Source organism: Lithobates pipiens, unplaced genomic scaffold (genome assembly GCF_037356315.1).
Source record: "Lithobates pipiens isolate NorthernLeopardFrog02 unplaced genomic scaffold, aLitPip1_a1.2 Scaffold_23, whole genome shotgun sequence".
Classification (NCBI taxonomy): Eukaryota; Metazoa; Chordata; class Amphibia; order Anura; family Ranidae; genus Lithobates; species Lithobates pipiens.
Genome location: NW_027507785.1, coordinates 287,099,616 through 287,122,634, shown reverse-complemented (window position 1 = coordinate 287,122,634; position 23,019 = coordinate 287,099,616). Strand labels below are relative to the sequence as shown.

Below are 23,019 nucleotides of genomic sequence, written 5' to 3'. Positions count from 1 at the left end.
TCTAGGTCCTTCTGATACAAGTGCGTATTCTTTCCGGACCAGGCCACACCCAAGATTATCTATGTGATTTTATTGTTAAAGTCGCATAGGGGTTCACATTGGTTAAATCACATAGAGCTCCTGGCGCCCAGCAGTCTTTGGGATTATTGAACCTTGTCCCTGATAGAGGCTAATAGGGATGAGCCGAACACCCCCCCGGTTCGGTTCGCACCAGAACTTTCGAACGGACCCCAAATTCGTACGAACTTTAGAACCCCATTGAAGTCTATGGGACTCGAACGTTCGAAATTAAAAGTGCTAATTTTAATGGCTAATATGCAAGATACTGTCCTAAAAAGGGTTTGGGGACCTGGCTCCTGCCCCAGGGGACATGGGTCAATGCCTAAAATGTTTTTAAAAATGGCCGTTTTGGCGGGAGCACTGATTTTAATGACGATTAAAGTGAAAAAAAAAAAGGTGAAATATTCCTTTAAATATGGTGCCTGGGGGGTGTCTGTAGTATGCCTGTGAAGTGCCACGTGTTTCCCGTGTTTAGAACAGTCCCTGCACAAAATGACATTAACCACTTAATAACCGCCCTATAGCCGAATGACGGCTTCAGGGCGGTTTCTTAACTCTGGGAGGCCGTCACATGACGTCCTCCCAGAATTCCGCTCTGGGGCGCGCACTCGAGAGCATCCGTGACCGCCGGGTCCACAGGACCCGGCGCATCACGGATCACGGTAAACGGCCGCTCATAGCGGCCATTTACCACGTGATCGCTCCGTCAAATGACGTGTTCCTCCCTCCCCCTCTCTGTACCGATCGGAACAGCGGAGGGGGAAGAGATCGGTGTCAGCAGCGATGTGGGCTGCATCTGCAGTGCCCACATCGCTGCTCCCCGAAAATTAACCCCTCAATTCCCTGCAAATACCCTGCCATTACTCTGCATTACTCCGCAATACTCTGCAATACCCTGCAATACCCTGCAATACCCTGCAATACCCTGCAATCTGCATTACTCTGCAATACCCTGCAATACCCTGCAATACCCTGCAATACTCTGCAATACTCTGCAATACCCTGTAATACTCTGCATTACCCTGCAATACCCTGCAATACTCTGCAATACCCTGCAATACCCTGCAACACTCTGCAACACTCTGCAACACTCTGCAATATCCTGCAATGCCCGCCAATACCCTGCAACACTCTGCAATGCTCTGCAACGCTCTGCAACACTCTGCAATGCTCTGCAACACCCAACAAATCCCTGCAACACTCTGCAATGCTCTGCAACACCCGCCAATACCGTGCAACACTCTGCAATGCTCTGCAACACCCTCCAATATCCTGCAATGCTCTGCAACGCCATACTCTGAGATACCCAGCCATACTCTGATATACCCAGCCATAGTCGGTGATACCCTGCAATACCCAGCCATAGACACCCCCCCCCCCCCTCCCGCCGCCCTCCGGTGCTTCTACCGACTCGCCAATACGATCAAATCCAGAATCTTTTTTTTTTTTTCAGGCTTCCCAGCTTAGAGGTGAGATGTGGGTCTTATTGACCCCATATCTCACTGTAAAGAGGACCTGTCATGCCATATTCCTATTACAAGGGATGTTTACATTCCTTGTAATAGGAATAAAAGTGATCAAAAAAAATTATTTTTGGGGAAAAAAATGTCAAACTAAAATAAAGTAAAATGAACAATACATTTTTTTTTTTTTAAAGCGCCCCTGTCCCCATGTGCTCGCATGCAGAAGCGAACGCATACGTAAGTCCCGCCCACATATGAAAACGGTGTTCAAACCACACATGTGAGGTATCGCTGCGAACGTTAGAGCGAGAGCAATAATTCTAGCCCTAGACCTCCTCTGTAACTCAAAACATATAACCAGTAAAAAAAAATTAAATCGTCGCCTATGGGGATTTTTAAGTAGCGACGTTTGGCGCCATTCCGCGAGCCTGTGCAATTTTGAAGAGTGACATGTTAGGTATCGATTTACTCGGTGTAACTTCATCTTTCACATTATGCAAAAATTGGGCTAACTTTACTGTGTTTTTTTTTTTTTAAGCACAAAACAGTTTTTTTTCCAAAAAAAAGCATTCGAAAAATTGCTGCGCAAATACCGTGCGAGATAAAAAGTTGCAACGACCACCATTGTATTCTCCAGGGTGTTTGCTAAAAAACATATATAATGTTTTGGGATTCGATGTAATTTTCTAGCAAATAAATGATGATTTTTACATGTAGGAGAGAAATGTCAGAATTGTCCTGGGTGCTCCAGAACGCCTGATGGCGCTCCCTGCGTGTTGGGCCTCTGTATGTGGCCGCACTGTGTAAAAGTCTCACACATGTGGTATCGCCGTACTCGGGAGTAATAGCAGAATGTGTTTTGGGGTGTAATTTGTGGTATGCATATGCTGTGTGAGAAATAAACTGATAATATGACAATTTTGTAAAAAAAAAAAAAAAAAAAAGTAAAAAAAATCTTGATTTTGCAAAGAATTGTGGGAAAAAATTACAACTTCAAAAAACTCATCATGCCTCTTACTAAATATCTTGGAATGTCTTCTTTCCAAAAAGGGGTCATTTGGGGGGTATTTGTACTTTTCTGGCATGTTAGGGTCTCAAGAATTGAAATATGCCGTCAGTACTTCAGGTGTGATCAATTTTCAGATATTGGCACCATAGCTTGTGGACTCTATAACTTTCACAAAGACCAAATAATATCCAAAATTTTAGGACAAAAATTTCATATAGGTCCAGTGTCCATTATTCCATGCAGCGTATGCTCCAAGAGGTGGACAAGAGGTACAGTGTCACTGATGCATGCACTGTCACTGCTCACCATCCTTGTGGCCTCCTCAAACGGTGACAGGACAGTGCATGCATCCCTGATCATGCCCCACTGGCGTGGTGAGAAAAAACCGAGCTCCCCTGACCCTATCCTGGTGCCTTAGTCGCACAGGTACTCATTGATTGCCCTCTACTGCGTGTGCAGCCGCTGCAGCATGGCCAACGTTGAGTTCCACCTGGTGGGCATGTCACATATAAGGCGGTTCTTGGGCAGGTTCAACTCCTTTTGGAGCTCAGCCAGCCGAGCACAGGCATTAAATGATCGGCGGAAATGCACACAGACTTTCCTGGCCTGCTTCAGGACATCCTGTAAGCCGGGGTACCTGCCCAAGAACCGCTGCACCACCAGGTTAAGGACGTGAGCTACACAGGGCACATGGGTCAGTTGTCCCTGTCGGAGGGCGGAGAGGAGGTTGGTGCCATTGTCGCAAACCACCATTCCTGGCTTAAGCTGGTGTGGCGTCAACCACCTCTCGGCCTGCCCCTGCAGAGCTGACAAAACATCCGCCCCAGTGTGGCTCCTGTCCCCCAAACAAACCAGCGCAAGCACGGCATGGCATCGTTTTGCCTGCGTACTTGCGTAGCCCCTGGAACGCCTACGGAGCACCGCTGGTTCTGAGGACAGAGCACTGGAAGAGGCCATGGAGGAAGAAGAAGAGGAGGGGGTGGAGGAGAGAGGTGTGTCACAACCAATAGTAGCATTTTGGAGGCGTGGTGGCGGAACAACCTCCAACACTACTGCACCTTGTCCTGCATCCTTCCCAGCTGCCAGAAGAGTGACCCAATGGGCCGTGAAAGACAGGTAACGTCCCTGTCCATGCCTGCTGGACCATGAGTCAGCGGTAATATGCACCTTACCGCTGACCGCCCTGTCCAGCGAGGCAAGGACATTGCCTTCCACATGCTGGTAGAGAGCCGGAATCGCCTTCCGTGAGAAAAAAGTGGCGTTTGGGGACCTGCCACTGAGGAACCGCACATTGTACAAACTCACGGAAGGGGGCCGAGTCTACCAACTGAAAAGGCAGCAGTTAAAGTGCTAGCAATTTAGCCAAGCCAGCATTCAACCGCTGTGCATGTGGATGGCTGGGAGTGAACTTCTTTCCCCGGTCCAGCAGCTGGGGCAGGGACATTTGCCTGCTATAATCGGACGTGGGTGTACTGCTAGCAGAGTGCCCGGAAGCACTTGGCTATGACACACCTAATTCTACACCTTCATTCCTCTCAGAGCAGAGAGGACTGAAGGTCTAGTGGGGTTGGAGATGCCAGCTGATGAGGAGCAAGGAGAGGCCCGCTTTGTTCTTTGGTGTGGGTCTTTGAGGTACGCTTGCCAACGAGCTGCATGGCAGGTCAACATATGTCTGGTCAAGCATGTGGTGCCCAAGCGGCTGATGTTTTGGCCACGCGAGATACGCTTGAGACATATGTTGCAAATAGCAGCGGTGCGATCTGATGCACTCATCTCAAAAAAAGGCCCACACCAAAGAACTTTTAGAATAACGCGCAGAGGCAGCGCCCTGCACAGGCGGAGCTCTGCGGTGTGATTCAGTCGGTGTGCTGCCCCTAAGCTGGCCCCCGGAGGGCATCCTGCCTCGTTGGACATGTGCCTCCTCCTCCTCCTCTCTTCTACCAGGCACCCACGTGGAGTCAGTGCCCTCATCATCCCCTCCCTCTTCATCGCTGTAGCAAACCTGGCAATATGCTGCAGCTTGTGGAACATGACTGCCAGATTTCTGTCCTTCTTGAGCATCCCCTCTCTCTGCATTCACGCTACTGCCTTCCTCTAGCTGAGTGTCATCATCAGTGCCTACAAAACACTGGGCATCCTCCTGGAGCATGTACCCAACACTGTGCTCAAAGAGTTCAGGAGACTCCTCAGGAAGACGTGGTGGGTCTAGGGAAGGAGTCACTGATGATGACATTGAGACGAGGGAAGACGATGCGTTGGCAGCTGCTTTGCTAGTACCCTGAGACTGGGTGAGAGAGGATGAGGAGGATGAAGAGGGCTTGGTCATCCACTCTACCAAGTCGTTGGCATGTTGCGGTTCAACATATCCAGCTGCCGAAAAGAAGGACAAGCGTGTCCCATGGCCACGTGCTGATGACAATGCACCGCGTCCACGACCAGCACTGTTGTCTCTAGACACAGAGCCTGCTTGCCCTCTTTTATCGGCTGGCGCCTGTCTGCCTCTCCTTGCTGGCCTTCCAGACATGGTAATGGCCTGAAGGGAGTTGGGTAAAACAGCAGTTGGGTAAGTGTATATTGTGCTGGAGGCACACAACACCCACTAACTCCTGCAGATGCCTTTATTATAGAACACCAGAGATAAAGGGGTATACTGTAATGGAGTCACACAACACCCACTAAGCCCTGCAGATGGCTCTATTAGATAACAGCAATAAAGGGTAGATACAGGTGTATATTGTGCTGGAGGCACACAACACCCACTAACTCCTGCAGATGCCTTTATTATAGAACACCAGAGATAAAGGGGTATACTGTAATGGAGTCACACAACACCCACTAAGCCCTGCAGATGGCTCTATTAGAGAACAGCAATAAAGGGTAGATACAGGTGTATATTGTGCTGGAGGCACAAAACACCCACTAACTCCTGCAGATGCCTTTACTATAGAACACCAGAGATAAAGGGGTATATACAGATGTATACTGTGCTGTGCTGGAGGCACACACAACTTCCAATAACTCCTGCAGATGGCAAGTGGGCTCAAATAGAGAAGCGCTATGTAGGTGGATATAGCGGTGTGTACTGGGTACAGAGCACGCAGACAGCACGCACAAGCTCCTAACACTACTGACTGCAAGCTCTATTATAAAAGATAGATCACTAGCTATATAGGTGAGGTGAATATAGCGGTGTATACTGCGGTCAGGGCACGCAGACAACAACCACTACAGAAGAGCAAGATCGAAAATCGGCCGATAACGATCAGTGTGTACTGTGTTGAAGGTACACAGAATACCCACTAACTGCTTCAGACGCCAACACACTACACAAGGCCGCCGCGCTGGCGGCCTTATATAGTGTGGGGCATGTACTACATAGCCTGAGCTATGATTGGCCACAGGCATCCTGCCTGTGGCCAATCATGGCTCTCCTCGCTGCTGGCGCTGTGATTGGCCAAGCATGTGGGGTCACAGTGCATGCTTGGCCAATCATGAGCCAGCAATGCACTGCGATGACGCAGTGCATTGTGGGCCGTGAGCGCCACACGAATTTGGCGCGAACGGCCCATAATGTTGGGAATTCGCCGAACGGGCGAACAGCCGATCGACTCGAACACGAAGCTCATCCCTAGAGGCTAATATTCCCATTAGTGTGGGAATAGGATATCTGATATAGGCCTTTGAGATATAGAGATTGCTGGTATTTTTAGGGACTATAAAAATACTCACTTTGTATCTCTACTCTATACTTTATCTAATTTTTACTTAATCATAGGTAGCGCCAGATACCCCGGTTTTTAGGTTATAATATTGTGAAAACCCTGTTTGGGGGTTTTCTTTGGTGGGGGGCTGCAACCTGTCTAGTCCTTTCTATCCGTAAAAAAATAAATAAAAAATTTCCACTCATTTTCCCCTCTACCTGTGAATAAGGTTTCCCTCAGAATTTATAACACAGAAAACTGGCCCCTTGTATGGAGACCCCTGATCTAGGGGATCAGTATAAAGCGGGGTTCCCCATCTCATTCCAGGGCAGTTGGCGCTCTCCTCTCCGGAGCTCGGTGTGGTGGATGGGCTTTCAGATTTTGTGCATCTACATGGCTCTTCCAATTCTACTGCCATTTTACTTTAGAGTAGAAGGAACGGCAAAAGCCCTCTTTTTTTTTTTTTGGAAAGAGTCGGGTTTTTATTGTTGTTTGTGTCCCTGTTCAGGAGATTCCCCCTCTCTATTTGTCCTGTTTACCATTATCAATGAAAGTAAAAGAAAATCTTACATTTTAGATTGTCCCCAAAAAATTTAATAGAGGAGAAATCTTCCAATGGGGACACTAGTTCTGGTGAGCTGAGGGTTCCCAAGGGATTCCCTTATTTTGCAGGGATTTCCTCTCCCTTCCTGTTTGGCTATGGGACAGGAAGTGAAGGCAAATCTCTTCAATAGGACATAGCTTGTTAAAAAAAAAAAAAAGTTTTGCCTATAGTTCTACTTTAATGACACACATGCCCTTTCAAGCATTCAATATGTCACCATCAGACGGCACAACTACAAAATATGCTTGCTTTCATACATGACGTTTACAGGTCATACATTAGTAACATTTAGTTCAGATTTGTTTTGGTTTTCCAGTAGACACGGGGGGAGGTGGGGGGTTATTTATCTTGGAAGTGCACTTGGAAGTATAGTCGCTGTAGATCCGAAGGGGACATATAAAAAAAGCATTTTAGCTTGCCCATGATTGGATTTAACTGGTTGAAATTCTAAGGCCCCTTTCAGGCGGAGTGGAATCTGTCAAGTGGATCCACCTGCTCAGCAGGTGATCTCTCCACTGATCTCCACTGTGCAGGCAGATGACAGGTCCACGTCCACGGGACATGGCCACAGCCCACTGGTTCTCTATGGGGCAGTCAGATGGAAATAGACTGCATTTCCATCCGCCTGTCATCCGATCCACCAGACGGTAGGGGAACAGATCCCCATCCGTCTGTTTTAAGCGGATGGGAAACCAGTGGGGGTCAGGGAATCCACCGCTCCATAAGCCGCGTACACACGTAGCCGTCTGTCTGACGTACTTAGTCTGGCGGACTTCCCGCCAGACTGTCCGTCGGACTTTCCGAACGGGCTACTTGCCCACACACGGCACTTTTTCAGCGGCCTAATACGGCGTACTGAGTCCGCCATACTATCCGCCCTACTTTTGAAATGAACGGACTCGCCCACACACGCGGAGGAAACATCTCCAGGAGAAGAAGAAGAAGAAGAAGATTGGAAGGCGGCGGCGACAGAAGACCGGGCCATCGCCTGTAAAAGAGCTACAAGAAGGCGCGGTGGCCCGGCAGAAGAACCGTAGAGGGGGACAAGACCCCCGAAGTCGGAAGAAGAGGCTGCGGCGACGAAGAAGAATGCCGGGCTCCTCCGCTAGTAAAAGAGCTACAAGAATATAGCGGAGGAGTCCGGCGAGAAGACCCCCGAAGACAGAAGACCCCCGGAGCTGTGCAATAAATTATTTTATCTTGTGTGTTGTGTTTTTTTTTGTACTTTATTTTACAGGTGAATGGGTAGGGGTACATTGTACCCCATACTCATTCACATAGGGTGGGGGGGCGGTATCCGGGGGCCCCCTTATTAAAGGGGGCTCCCGGAATCCGATAAGCCCCCCGCCCGCAGACCCCGACAACCAACGGCCAGGGTTGTCGGGAAAAGGCCCTTGTCCTCATCAACATGGGGACAAGGTGCTTTGGGGTGGCACCCCCCATGTTGAGGGCACGCTGCCTGGTACGGCTCAGGAGGGGGGGGCGCTCGCTCGCCCCTCCTTTCCTGGCCGGCCAGGTAGCGTGCTCGGACAAGGGTCTGTTGTGGACTTTGGGGGGACCCCCACGCCGTTCTTTTTTGGCGTTGGGGTTCCCCTTTAAGTCCATACCAGGCGGCGGGGCCAGCGACGTCTCCCTCGCGGGCCCCGCCTACCTGGAGACCCGCTCGAAATGAGCAGACTTTTCTCCGGGCGGGAAAAGTCAGTTCATTTCAAAAGTACAGCGGACTGGCACACACACGGCCGGATTGTCTGCCGAAATGCGAGTCCGGCGGGAAGATTGGAGTGTAAAACTACATTCTAAGTCCGCCGTACTTTCGGGTCAAAAAAGTATGCCGGAGGCTACACACGGGGGGATTGTTTGGCGGACTTGAGTTTGCCGGACTTTTCCACCCGCTTGTTTGATCGTGTGTACGCGGCAATAGAGAACAATGGATTGGCCGATCCGGTCCGCCTGAAAAAAAAAACGGACTGGCAGACCAGATCAGTCTGCTTGTGTGACAGGGGCCTCACAGTAAATGTGGGTTTTATTTGGGGAAATCCCAACCATTCCAAAATCAAATTATAAAAGCAAACAACAATTTGAAGACATTATTGAATGTACTGAGATTCATACTGACGTTCATTCCAAAATCTGTCCAGCTTTACACATAGTAGCATGGAGTTGTTAAAGTAATTGTAAGGCTTTGTTTTTTTTTAAATAAACAAACATGTTATACTTACCTCCACTGTGCATTTCTTTTTGCACAGAGTGGCCCCGATCCTTGACTTCTGGGGTCCCCCGGTGGTGCTGGTAGCATCTCCCCACATCGTATATCCCCCAGAGAAGTGCTCTCCTGGGGAGGCTACCTTGCGGGTGCACTCCCAAGTCCAGCATTCACGTGCCATAGACACCAAATGTATGACTCGGACCCGCCCCAGCGTCATTGGATTTGATTGACAGCAACAGGAGCCAATGGCTGCTCTTCTATCAATCTATCCAATCAAGAGCCACGACAACGGGGAGAGGGGAAGAGCGCGTCTCCGGTGGGGGAATACAGGACTTGGGTGAGTAAAATGGGGGGGGGGGGGCTGGTCAGTGACAGAAGTTTTTTCACCCCATGCATAGGATGAAGGTTTACAGCCCCTTTAGGTGTGTGACCTGCACAATGACTTACCATAATAATAGTTTTTTATTCCTCCTGATAACCCCAGCTGGTTAGTAAACAAAGAGTAGATAAAGAAAATCTATTAACAGATTTAATCTTCATTTCTTCAGGCATCATGGAGAACAGCACTGCAGCTCCAGACATCGGCCCTCAATATGCCAATTTTGAGACTCCAGATATTATTGTGGTTGTGCTTTATTTCATTTTTGTCCTTGTCGTTGGGATATGGGTAAGTCCATGAACTTGTATTTCTTCTCCACTAATGTGCTCTTTAGGCCCCATTCACACTTGTGCGACTTCAAAATGATGCATATTGCATTGCAACTTTACAGTGTGACTTGATGCAACTTTGGACGAGTGCGACTTTGGCTTTGACCATGTGATTGTGGGGTTGATTTACTAAAACTGGAGCATACAAAATCTGGTGCAGCTCTGCATAGAAACCAATCAGCTTCCAGGCATTTTTAGTCAAAGTTTGATTGAACAAGCTGAAGTTGGAAGCTGATTGGCTACCATGCACAGCTGCACCAGATTTTGCACTCTCCAGTTTTAGGTTTGATTCACACCTATGCATTTTTAGTTCTTTTTGCATTTTGCACTATAGAACGTTTTCTATTGGAAACTATGGTAAATGGACTGTAGTGCAAATCTGCAAAATGAAAAAAGCACAAAAAAATGCATAGGTGTGAATCCAGCCTTATTGATTGACTTTGCAATAGGCCAAAAAAATGGTTTGAAGTATATGAACCTGGTTGGTATCCTGTAAAATTCTGGACCTCTGAATTTTGCCCATGAGCATTTCCATTGACTTCCTTACTGCACAAAGTACATATTTGCCAGCACACCAGGAATCTTCCGTTGTTGTCCCAAGGTTTTGTTGCAGACAGATCACATCACAAAGACAAGTACTGCACAGGCTCCACTGATCCTGAACCTCCGGCCCAAAATTGCATTCATTTCTGCAATATAACCCCTATTGGGCACATTTGAGTGAAAATTAACTTTGCTACTCCTCGAGAGGAACAGACTTTGGCACTCAAAGATGATTATGGATCTTCCAATCTTTGCATGTACCCGCAATAGAAGATGATAGTATCCAAAAAACTGAATACACACGCAGTCAACGTTTTGCCGTATTTAACATAAGAGGAACACCTTGCAAGAGAAAAACATTAAAATGTAATTGTCCGGAAACATGTGCTGCTGATCTTTACTCTCCTGAGAGCATTATAAGTGCCAGCAGAATCTTCAGCATTTTGAAACCACCTGAGTGTATCGGAATGTCTGCAGTCCTTTGCTGTGCTCAGTCTCAGCTCTAATTTTTCTCAAAGGTGTTCTATCAAGTTGATGTCAGGACTATGTGCAGGCCAGTCAAATTCACTCATCCATGTCTTTATGGACCTTGCTTGGTGCACTGGTGTGCCATCAGGTTGGAACAGGAAGAGGCCATTCCCAAACTGTTCCCACAAACTTGGGAGCATAAAATTGTCTAAATGTCTTGCTATGCTGACGCCTTAAGAGTTCCCTTCACTGGAACTAAGGGGCCAGGCCCAACCCCTGAAAAAGAACCCCTCGTGCACAATCCACGGCTGGGCACTTAAAGAGCAACATACCTGTACGTGCTTGTGCCCAGCTGTTCCATTCTGCTGATGTAAATGTGCAGGGGGCGGTCCTTAAGTGGTTAACTGTTCGAATCTCAGCCGGGTCAGCACAAACTGTCTATGGCCGACTCTAATATCGCTCACATACAGAAAGTCCAATGTGTCAAAATGCCATAATAGTTTCTTGAAGCCACCAATCATTTATAAATCTGCTTTGGAAGTTTCAATCTGGTGTTCCCTAAAAGCAGTCCAGGCAGATAAGGTGCTGCAATGTTAATGTATGAATAGGACTATATCATCAGTGCCAAGTCCATTCTTTATCAAAAAACCTTTAATGACCGTCAACACATAAAGAACATAAATAAATCGATCACATGTGCGAAATGTCTTCTTTTATAAAGTGGTAAATAATTAAATAGTGATGGTCAAACTCAATTTTTTCTTTTGTAGTCTTCGGTCCGAGCAAGCAGGGGGACAGTCGGTGGTTATTTCTTAGCTGGAAGAACCATGACGTGGTGGCCAGTAAGTATATATATATATATATATTGGGGCTTTCTTGGTTGGTGTAGATGGGCAGTTGTTCACATCAGAGCTACTTCTCATCTCATACATGCACTTTGTGTACAAATCTTGATTCACATGGATTTACCACTTCAAGTCTCATCCCTTATACAGGTGCATCTCATAAAATTAGAATATCATCAAAAAGTTAACTTCTTTCAGTAATTCAATTCAAAAAGTGAAACTTGCATATTTTATATGGATGTGTTACACACAGTGATATATTTCAAGCATTTTTCTTTTAATTTTGATTATGGCTTACAGCTAGTGAAAACCCAAAATTCAGTATCTCAGTAAATTAGACTATTACATAAGACCAATTAAAAAAAAAAAAAAAAAAAAGATTTTTAATACAGAAATGTTGGCTTACTGAAAGGTATGTCCATGTACAGTATAGTATGTACTCAATACTTGGTCAGGGCTCCTTTTTCATGAATTAGTGCATCAATGTGGCGTGGCATGGAGGCGATCAGCCTGTGGCACTGCTGAGGTGTTATGGAAGCCCAGGTTGGTTTGATAGTGGCCTTCAGCTCATCTGCATTGTTGGGTCTGGTGTCTCTCATCTTCCTCTTGAAAATACTCTGCAGATTCTCTATGGGGTTTAGATCAGGTGAGTTTTCTGGCCAATCAAGCACAGTAATACCATGATCATTAAACCAGGTATTGGTACGTTTGGCAGTGTGGGCAGATGCCAAGTCCTGCTGGAAAAGGAAATCAGCATCTCCATAAAGCTGATCATCAGAGGGAAGCCTGAAGTGCTCTAGAATTTCCTGGTAGAGGGCTGCACTGACTTTGAACTTGATAAAACACAGTGGACCTACACCAGCAGATGACATGGCTCCCCAAATCATCACGGACTGTGGAAAATGTTGAATTTCATTTGGAAATCAAGGTCCCAGAGTCTGGAGGAAGAGTGGGGAGGCACAGAATCCAAGTTGCATGAGGTCCAGTGTGAAGTTTCCACAGTCAGTGATGAGTAAAAGGGAATAAAGGGAAATCCAAGAGTGGACCTTCTCATGCAGACTAGAGTTATAGAAGGAAAGACATATTTGTATAGTCCAGTGATCAAAGTGTTCCAGGGGTTTGGAAGGTCCCCCCTTCATCAGAGAATTCCTAATTCCCCGAATGCTTTTGGATTTTTAGTCAACAACCTCCAGAAGATTTACCCCCCCTTCATAAACAAACCACTATCTACGATACTGCAATGCGTTACTTTAAATGAGAATTGCGCGCCCGTGCAACACTGTGCTCAAATTTGTTAATTTGGTACCCCCCAATATCACTTTCTTTTGGTCACCTTTGCAGGGGGGGGGGGCTATAGACCAACCATTTAAAAAAAAAAAAGTGTTTTTTTAATTTCTGCTATAAAACCTATCCAATAAAAAAATAGCAAAAAAATCGAATTTCTTCAGAAGTGTATGCCTATATGTATTCTGCTACCAAAATTCCCAATAAGTGTATATTGATTGGTTTATGCAAACCTTATAGTGTTTACAACCTATGGGATATTTACTGGAATATTTATTTATTTAATGGTGATCAGCGACAGAGGGACTGCGACAGAAAAGCTGACTTTTTTTTTTTTTACACTTTTTGGGAACCAGTGCTAAGAATATGCACTGTCGCTGTACGAATGACACCGGCTGGGAAAGGGGTTAAACATCTAGGGCTATCAAAGGGTTAAATGTGTGCTAGCTAGGGTTTTGGTGTCCACGGGCTTCTGTTTTTACTAGGGGAAGAAATGGATCCTAGTCCCTGCTTTTCAGGAACACAGAATCCATCCCTTCCCGCCCCCCTGTCAGAATGGCGATCTGCTTTGTTAATGTAGCACCCTCTACCAATAGTCAGGTGCTAGTAATAGATTTTTACTAGGAACTGTCAGGCAAATTTAAGCAGGCCTATGCTGCAAGCTAGGCCTGTCTGTTTTGATCCGGGGGCTGGGAGTGGTCAGAGTAGCAGTGGGTTATGAACACTTGTGCTCTAGTTTTGAGGTGCCTCCCCTGCTTCCAGGGCGAATATTCTGGAAGAGGGGCTGGGCCTAGAATTGGAGTGGCAGGCAGCTCATTGTTGGAGCCCTGACCAATCCCCATCTGATATTGGCAGGGGGCAGGCCTCAGCTGAGTTAACATGCCACTAGGGGGAGTTGTCGGCTAAGTGAAGTGGAGGGTGAAATACTAGGCAGCAGCGGCAGGAGGGCACCACCATCTGGGGGGGGGGGGGGTGCCGATCGCAGGAGGAGGCTGTCAGAACTTTGCCTTTACACGGTCATTGGAAATGTCTTTATCATCACACAGTTGTTGATAAAGAACTCCTGGAGCAGAGGGGCAGCTGAAGCTGTCGGAATGTATGGTCTGGTCAAGTTCCTCATCAAGGACTCGGGGCAGTGGAGGGCTGGATGTGCCAGGAAGTTTGTGAGGGAACTTTGCTTCTACACGGTCATTAGCAAAGTCTTCATCATTTTACACAGTGAATGATGGGAAGTCCTGGATCAGAGGAGAGACTGTGGGGATATGTGTCAAATCAATGTGGCCTGAGGGCACAGGATTTGCAAGCTGGGCTGGCTGGGAATAGTAGTCCACCATCCAAAAGAATGCTTTTAAGCTACTAGGCCTCTGGGGAGAGGCGTTGAAGGCCTCTGGTCTAGTAGCATTGAGCAACCAGAGCCTGCTTCAGGGCTTATTCAGAGTGGGTCCTTCTTGCTCACAGAAAATGATGTGACATTACTTCAGGATAAGTTTGTGCAGGAGGAGAAGAGTTCTGGGAACATCACCCTTACATGGTCAAGAGTGATGTCCTCATCCTTACACTGTAATGGATGGGGAATTCTTGGAAGCAATAGTCTGCAGGAGTTAAGCAGAGGAGGAGCAACATGGTGATGCAGGAGGAAGATCATAGCAATTATAAATGCACATCACCTCTTCGGGCTCTAACTATGTGCTAATGTATGTAATCTTTGAAATATGATGGCAATTGAACTTTCCTATGGGCATATCATATACCCTTTTCCCCAACCAAGTTGTACCCGCCCCAATAAACAAAAATCATAAGCAGTAAAAGACTGTTTATTGTCTCTGCAAGTGATGTTGTCTGTTGCTACATTTACATAGGCAGATTGTTGATCTGTGTTCTTTACCGATGATGGTCGTGTGCCAGAGGACATTGGCACTCACAGAACGGCTTTTGCTGTAAATATTTACAGCAGAAGCGGTGTGCCCCCTGCAGGCGTAAAATGTGTGTGTGTGTGTGTGTGTGTGTGTGTGTGTGTGTACATATATATATATATATACACATCTGATCCGGCGCACAGCTGCCGCCCTGTAGCAGTAAAACTGTTAAAGAGCGGCCAGCAAGTGGGTAAATGATATGTAAAGGTTCGCTTTAAAAAAACAAACATCATATCAAGGTAACTCAATACCGCAAATCGCCGTTGGTGTACGACGGCCTGCATGTGCCCATTGGCCAGCAGGGGAGCCAATCAGCTGGTCCGGCGGATTCTATTTTAAAAACGTATGAAAAGACACTCGAGCAGACCGATAATTAACTGATGCACAGGGTTTTGTAACAGAAACAACGTTTTTTTTTTTTTTCAAACTTTTTTTTTTTTTTCTTGTTTAGCAGAAAATAAAAATCTCAGAGGTGATCAAATACCACCAAAAGAAAGCTCTATTTGTGGGAACAAAATGAAATTTTTTTAGTATGGGTACAGTGTAGCATGACCACGCAATTGTCATTCAAAGTGCGTCAGCATTGAAAGCTGAAAATTGGCCTGGGCAGGAAGGTGTATAAGTGCCCAGTATTGAAGTGGTTAAAGGTGGCCTATGCATTAAGGTGAAAAAACACCTGGCAGCCACCGCCCCCCCCCCCCCCTATTTTTACTTGCCTGAGCCCCTTCATCTCCTCGGTGCGGACGCACTTTCCCTTTCTCCACGGGGTCATGGCTCTTGATTGGATAGTTTGATAGCAGCGCAGCCATTGGCTCCTGCTGCTGTCAATCAAATCCAATGATGCAGGCACTTTGGGGGGAGGGCCAAGTCTGGCATTTGTGTCATGGATGCAAATGCTGGACACGGGAACGCGCCTGCAAGATAACCCCCCTGGAGACTGCTTCTCCTAGGGGGTTATATCTGATGCGGGGAGGAGCCACGAGAGCCCCAAAAGAGGCTGTTTGGTGCCCCACTGTGCAAAACGAGCTGCTCAGTGGAGGCAAGTATGACGTGTGTGTGTGTGTTGTTGTTGTGTGCTTTTGTGTGTGGTTTTTTTTTATTTATTTATTTTTTAATGACGATCCTTTACAATCACTTTAAAGCGGTAGTAAACCCGCAGATGTTTTTTTTTTTTTACTACCTGCAAAACAAAGGCATAATGAGCTAGTATGCACCGCATACTAGCTCATTATGAAATACTTACCTTAGAACGAGGCCCCGCCATCTGGCCCGATCCATGCCGAGGGAGCTGACATGCGGCGCTGTGAGTGGCCGGAGCCGCGATATCGTCACTCCCGCGCATGCGCGTGGGAGATTTTATCCCGGCCGGTCGGCCACTGCCGGATTTTCAGCTGAGAATCCCCTTGTGCGGATGCGCCGCTGCAGTCAGCGGCGCATACCGAGGGGAATATCTCCTAAACCGTACAGGTTTAGGAGATATTTTTTTTACCTACAGGTAAGCCTTATTATAGGCTTTCCTGTAGGTAAAAGTAAAAAAAAAAAAAAGAGTATACAACCACTTTAAATAGTCCACTGTGACCTGACATATTCATTTACAGCCACCGGGTGTCCTCGGTGTACACTTCCCTCACTGACGCTCACCACCATTCACATTACATACAAAGTGCATTTAAAGAGAGATCCACACAATCTCATTTAATTATAAAGGCACATGAATACAAAAATTAGATGGAAGACTTTTACCAGTCTAATTAGACTATCTAGGCAACCTTAATAAAGTTACAATTTAAATATCACTCAATAAAGGAAATAATGGGAGCAGACCCAAGGAAAGGAAACGGGACTTACGAAAGAGCAAACAATTGAAAAATGACACAAACTGAAAAGGAATTTACTTCTGCGCTACTAATAAAATAATAAAAAAAATCCTGTATATTTTAAAGATAAGAGGTTGTTGCTTAACACCAACTGTTATTAGCAGACCAGAGCAAAAAAAGAGAAAGGTGAAGCGCTACCTCCCTATAGAGATTGCTAAATAATATAAACGTCTAATCCAAAATTCACGCCCCTAGTGGTAGTGTTGAATATAGCACCTAATAATATTACAAACAACACAGAATAAGGTGTGTGTGTACCAGTGATCTCTAGTGGATACAAGAAATAAACACATAATATATATAAAAAAAGTCCATAAATTCAGTGTATCTTCTGTAAACAAATTGCTGTCGACAAACAATCCAGCGGTGAAGAAATGGCAAATGAGTGACTTGACACCAAGTGGACCCTCCACCAGTCACCCTATGCGCTCACCTCCCAAAACGGCCCCCAATCAGACCAAGTAGGACCTTCCCCCTTTGGGATCTCAATCCAGTATCTCTTAAGCTCCCAACAGTGGACTCCTGCAAGTGTGATCTCTCATAGGTCATGGCAACATAAGGGTAAAGAAGGAACTAGCAGCATAGTGTAATACTGTAAAACTAAATTTATTTAAAGCACAACCATCTGTTCTACTTGCATTTTAAGAATGCCCTGGTGCATACAGGTGATGAAACCAATACAGATCTGTCCCTGGGGTCACAAAATCGTTCGCAAGTCCTCGGCCTTGCTGCCCTCATGGGTGATCCTTTACTTCCTAAAACGGGGTGATGATGTCATAAGCCCCACCCCTGGCCTAATTGGGGGCCGCTTTGGGAGGTGAGAGCATAGTGTGACTGGTGGAGGGTCCACTTGGTGTCAAGTCACTGTTTGTAATATGGGGTGCTATATTCAACACTCCCACTAGGGGCATGAATTTTTGATTATATGTTTATATTTAGTGTAGCGCTGGGCTCCTGAAGAGCACGTGCTATGTTTTGTAAATCTAGTTTTTCCCTAAGACCATAGTTGGGTTTTAGGGTTAATTTCAGTCAATTATGGTTTTGATATCAGCTTGGCTGGATTGTACTATGTTCTGCCTAGTCATAGGTGTAGGTGACACATTTGACAGGCATTGGAACGCAGTCTGGTTGAACGCATTGGGTACCAATCTCTCTCTCTGAGCCAATCAGCGGGTGCGTTGTCTTGCTGTGTGTTCCGGGAGAGGGTACCTAAGGTGCTGAGATCACGTGGTTCTGGGTTCCGGTCAAGAAGTATGTGCTGACTCCTTGGTCCCGGTCCTCCTGACCAGCCCCCAAAGGCCCTCATGGCCTGGGGTGCAGATCCATCCATTTCCGAGTCTCTGGGCTGGCTAGCCCATGGCACAGTAACTAGAAGGAGGGTTCCGAGGTGGTCCGATGCCGTCTCAGGTTTGGAGAGGCCCAGTAACTGAAAACGCAACCAGGGGAGGACTCTTCAGAAGAGGGCCATGCACAAGGCTGGCTGCTCGGTAAGAGCCTGGAAGCTAAGCTGAAAGGACACCAAGTAAATCCATATTCTTACGGTATCGCCGGACCAGCTGCAAGATACTGGTACTGTAAGAGAGTTCCTAATTTCATCCTAGTTCTATGAGAGACTTTCTGATTTGTTTTAAAGTTCTACAACCAAGTCTGTGGCAGAGACTTTGCTAAACTTAAATCACCTGTCGGCTGCTAAATTCAAAGGGGATTTATCCTATAGTTGAAATATCCAGTTGCGAATGGCTATTCCCTGGATCGCTTAAAGAGACATTTCAAGTGTCAGCAGTTCCAAGAGTACATGAGCTTTCCTACCCATACCCTCTATTCCTGACTGAGAGACTGAGTTCTGTTCAATGTTCTTTGCAAATAAAAATTCTTAAAGGGATTCGTGTCAGTCTCTACAGTTTATTGGGCCATCAACCTCGGGGAAACCTCTAGACGAGCAACGAGGTGGAGAAGGTAACGGTAAGCCCAAACAAAACCAGCCGCTCCTTTGGGGTCAGTGCTACATTAGTCACTTTTATCATCTCTATAGTGAGGTAGCGCTTCACATAAAAATTACACAGATGAAAGAAAATAGCAGAAAAAGCACATAAATGTCAAGAGGTTCAAACAAGATAACAAAGCAACAAGGATTGACCCTTTTTTATCCTTTCTGGTTGTTGTTTTTGACAGATCTGGGTCATTCTGTATAGTGTGGGCATGTCTGCCCGATGTCCACCTGCAGTGACAGAACTGGGATCTGCCTGTGTAAAGAAGGCAAATATCAATTCTGGCAGGGGTGATCACACAGTAGTTGCATAGTTAGTAAGGTTGAATAAAGACACCAGTCCATCCAGTTCAACCTGAGTGAGTGTCTACAATTATCCCTATCCCTGTACATTGCACACTCACATCGGTCCCTACCCTCAAGGAGCCCACAATCCAAGGTTGCCATTCTTATACTAGGGCCAAATTTGGACAGAAGCCAATTAACCTACCTGCATGTCTTCGGAGTGTGGGAGGAAACCCATGCAAGCACAGGGAGAACATGCAAACTCCAAGCAGGTAGTGTCATGGTTGGGATTTGAACCAGCGACCCTTTTTACTGTTAGGTGAGAGTGCTAACCACTACACCACTGTGCCACCCATCTTGTAGTACTGCTATGCAGGAAGACGGATCTGTGTTTCCCTGGTCAGACAGTCCCCTATACAGTTAGAAAACACAAACTGGGCACACTTAACCCCTTGATCACCCCTTCCCTGCCAGTGTCATTAGTACAATAACTGTGCATATTTTTAGCACTGATTACTTTGATAATGTCACTGGTTCCCAAAAAAGTGTCAAATGTCCATTAGGTGTCCAATCTGTCCACCGCAATGTCGCAATCCCGCTAAAAAACTCTGATCACCGCTATTATTAGTGTGAAAAAATGAACTAAATAAAAATGCCGTAAATCTATCCCCTATTTTGTAGACGTGATAACTTTTGCACAAACCAATCAATATACGCTTATTGCGTTTTTGTTTTTACCAAAAATGTGTAGCAGAATACATATCGGCCTAAACTGATGAATACTTTATTTTATAAAAATTTTTTTGGGGGGGGGGGGGATGTTTTATAGCAGAAAGTAAAAAACTTCGTGTTTTTTTTGTTTATTGCGCAAAAAATAAAAACTGCACATGTGATCAAATAGCAACAAAAGAAAGCTCTATTTGTGGGAAAAAAGGACATAAATTTTGTTGGGATACAGTGTCACACGACCGCACAATTGTCAGTTAAAGCGACGCAGTGCCCTATAGCAAATAATGGTTTGGTCAGGAAGTGGGTAAATCCTTCTGGGGCTGAATTGGTTAAACATCTCCAGCTATATCCCTAACCTGTCTGGTGTGTGTTCCTTGGCCTTCATGGTGCTGTTTGTTCACTAAGGTTCTCTAACAAACCTCGGAGAGCTCTACAGGTCAGCTGCATTTATACTGAGATTAAATTACACACAGGTGGACTCCATTTTAGGGATCGACCGGTTATCTGTATGGCCGATTATTGCGGGCCAATATCCACATTTTCCAAAGAAATGGTATCGGTCGCAAACTAGACTGAGGTTACCGATATTGGTCTCTGCAGGCCACAGCCATCTTTTTGGGGCCAAGAAGCCTGCAGACCCAGTGCGAAGGGGCGCGCGGCAGATGCACACGTTCGGAGTCTGACTGGCCTCCCTCGTCTTGACACTCGGCTGACCAGCCAACACCCAGCCACCCACCCACAGTAAGGTGCCAGGCCACTGAGGCCAACCAGCAGCCACCCACCCACAGCAATGTGGCAGCCAGCAGCTACCCACCAAGTCCACCCACAGCAGGTTACCAGCCAGCAAGCCCACCCACAGCAGGGTGCCAGCCAGCAGCTACACACCCTATCCACCCACAGCAGGCTACCAGCCGGCAAGCCCACCCACAGCAGGGTGCCAGACAATTTTAACCTTACTCTTTCAAATTTCAATGCAGATTGATGCAGAGAGAAAGCGTGGTCTGGGACTATTTATCATCTCAACCATCTCCAGGAAAAGCAGCAGTGTGCAACACATGCACAAACAATGTAAGCATGGGATCAACAACTGCAAAAAAATATATAAAAAATACATAAAATCTTTGGGCCCAACTAAGAGTTTATCATGTTGAATTTATATAATGAAGCAAAACAAACTGATTCACAAAGTGAAATACCACAATCCCAGCAAACAACAATAAAAGATATGTTTCAGAAAAAAGCTAAGTGGCTGAATTCGTATAGAAGATCCCAACAGCTGGACAAAGTGATCAGAGATGATGGTTACGGATAACCAGCCATTTACAATGGTGTCTGACTCTGGATTTCATCAGTTGATGTCCATAGCTGAGCCAAGGTACCCACTGAAAAGTATTCCCGAACCGAGATGCTGGGAAAGATTCACCAAAAGGTAGTTGAGGAAGTAAAGGCTATGCTGCAACCAGAGCATGCTGGGTACTCCTCTATCATTCATGACTGACTGCTGGTCAGGACCAACAGAGTCACTGAGTCTTGCATGGCACTTCATTGACAGCGGATGGACAAAAAGGCAATTGGTGTTTTAATACAACGATGATGCAAGGATCGCACACTGGGGAGTACATTAGAGAAATGTTTCTAGGAATGCTTGAAGACTGGGGAATGAACAAAGACTGAGTGATGTTTGTGCTTCCTGACGGTGGCACAACGTCAGGAAGAAAGAAATGAGGACCGCTGAAGTGTCAGACCTCAGTTGCATGGCACACACTCTACAACTTGTGGTAAATGATGGTCTGCCAAGCCAGAGAGCTTTGATAGATATAATTGGCATGCTGAAGAGGTGTGCAGGCCATTTCCACCATTCAGTCCTTGCCAAGCAGCAACTGAGGTAAATTCAGGCAGGCCTTGGCCTACCCCAAAAACACTTCAAAATTCAACACTTCACATGCTGCAAAGAATGCCAGAACAGAAGCGAGCTCTGAGCATCTATTCAGGCAAATATGGAGGATATAGTTGTCCTACTGCTGATCAGTGGGACATCATAGCCAATGTCATTGAGACCCTCCTCCCCATAGAGGAAGTGCCCCTAGATGTGAGTCATTACGACTCATCTGTGTCATCTGTCATCCCATGTGTGAGAGTGCTGTAGATGTTTCTAGAGAATGAAGGCCCAACACACATGGAAACATTCAGGCAGGTCATGAGGGACAGTTTTGAGAAGCATGAAGAGAATAAAAATGTTGTGCTGGCATGCCTTTTGTATCCTCGACACAAGAATCATGCTTTCTCTTCTGATGTACTGGCCAAGGCAAAACAATGACTGACAGAAGATCAACATGAGCTGCTGGAGGTTCCTGCAGAAAGGTCAAGTCAGGAAGAGTATGTTGCTAATCTGGAAGAGGATTTTGCTGCAAAGACAACGAGCAGAAGAGATTCTTCATTGTGGTCGAATTGATGCCATGTTCAGCTTGTTAAACAGGTTCACAAATTGGGCAACTTATCAGGCAACTTAGCCGTCTGACAAGTCACGTCCCGTTCTGTACAATGGAAACGTTGTATTAGGAGCGACACAAGTCGCTCTGACTTAGAAAAAGGTTCCTGTACTACTTTTGGGGCGACTTCAAACAACTTGCATTGACTTCTACACAGAAGTAATTTTGCAAGCCGCCACTAAAGTCGGATTCAGGTCGCCTGAGGCAGTCACCATTGATCTCTGCTCCCTGTAATCGGGAGCTATGATCAGTGATGTGTCCCAGCTAACCCATCCCCCCTACAGTTAGAATCGCTCCCCAGGACACACTTAACCCCTACAGCGCCACCTAGTGTTAACCCCTTCACTGCCAGTCACATTTACACAGTAATCAATGCAATTTTAATCGCACTGATCGCTGTATAAATGTGAATGGTCCTGAAATTGCACCAAAATTGTCTGACGTGTCCGCCATAATGTTTCAGTCATGATAAAAATTGCTGACTGCCGCTATTACTAATAAAAAATAAAAAATAATAAAAATGCCATAAAACTATCCTCTAATTTGTAGACGCTATAACGTTTGCGAAAACCAATCAATAAACGATTTATTGCAATATTTTTGGTAAAAAAAAAATGTAGAAGAATACGTATCGGCTTAAACTGAGGGAAAAAAATGTTTTTTATATATTTTTGGGGGATATTTATTATAGAAAAAGCAAAAAATAATGCGTTTTTTGCAAAATTGATGCTCATTATTTTTTTTGGGTTTATAGCACAAAAAATAAAAACCGCAGAGGTGATCAAATACCACCAAAAGAAAGCTCTATTTGTGGGGAAAAAATATGTCAATTTTGTTTAGGAGCC

General features: G+C 45.9%; 1 protein-coding gene across 1 annotated transcript in view; it reads left to right on the top strand.

Moving 5' to 3' along the window:
* The window catches only part of LOC143926496 (sodium/glucose cotransporter 4-like), a 131,370-nt gene that overhangs the window by 47,311 nt on the left and 61,040 nt on the right, over positions 1-23,019 (top strand). The window contains exons 2-3 of the mRNA XM_077450286.1: positions 9,592-9,710; positions 11,533-11,604. Of these exons, the coding sequence (XP_077306412.1) occupies positions 9,597-9,710; positions 11,533-11,604 (186 nt within the window). The 5' untranslated portion in view covers positions 9,592-9,596. The remainder of the gene's footprint in view (positions 1-9,591; positions 9,711-11,532; positions 11,605-23,019) is intronic.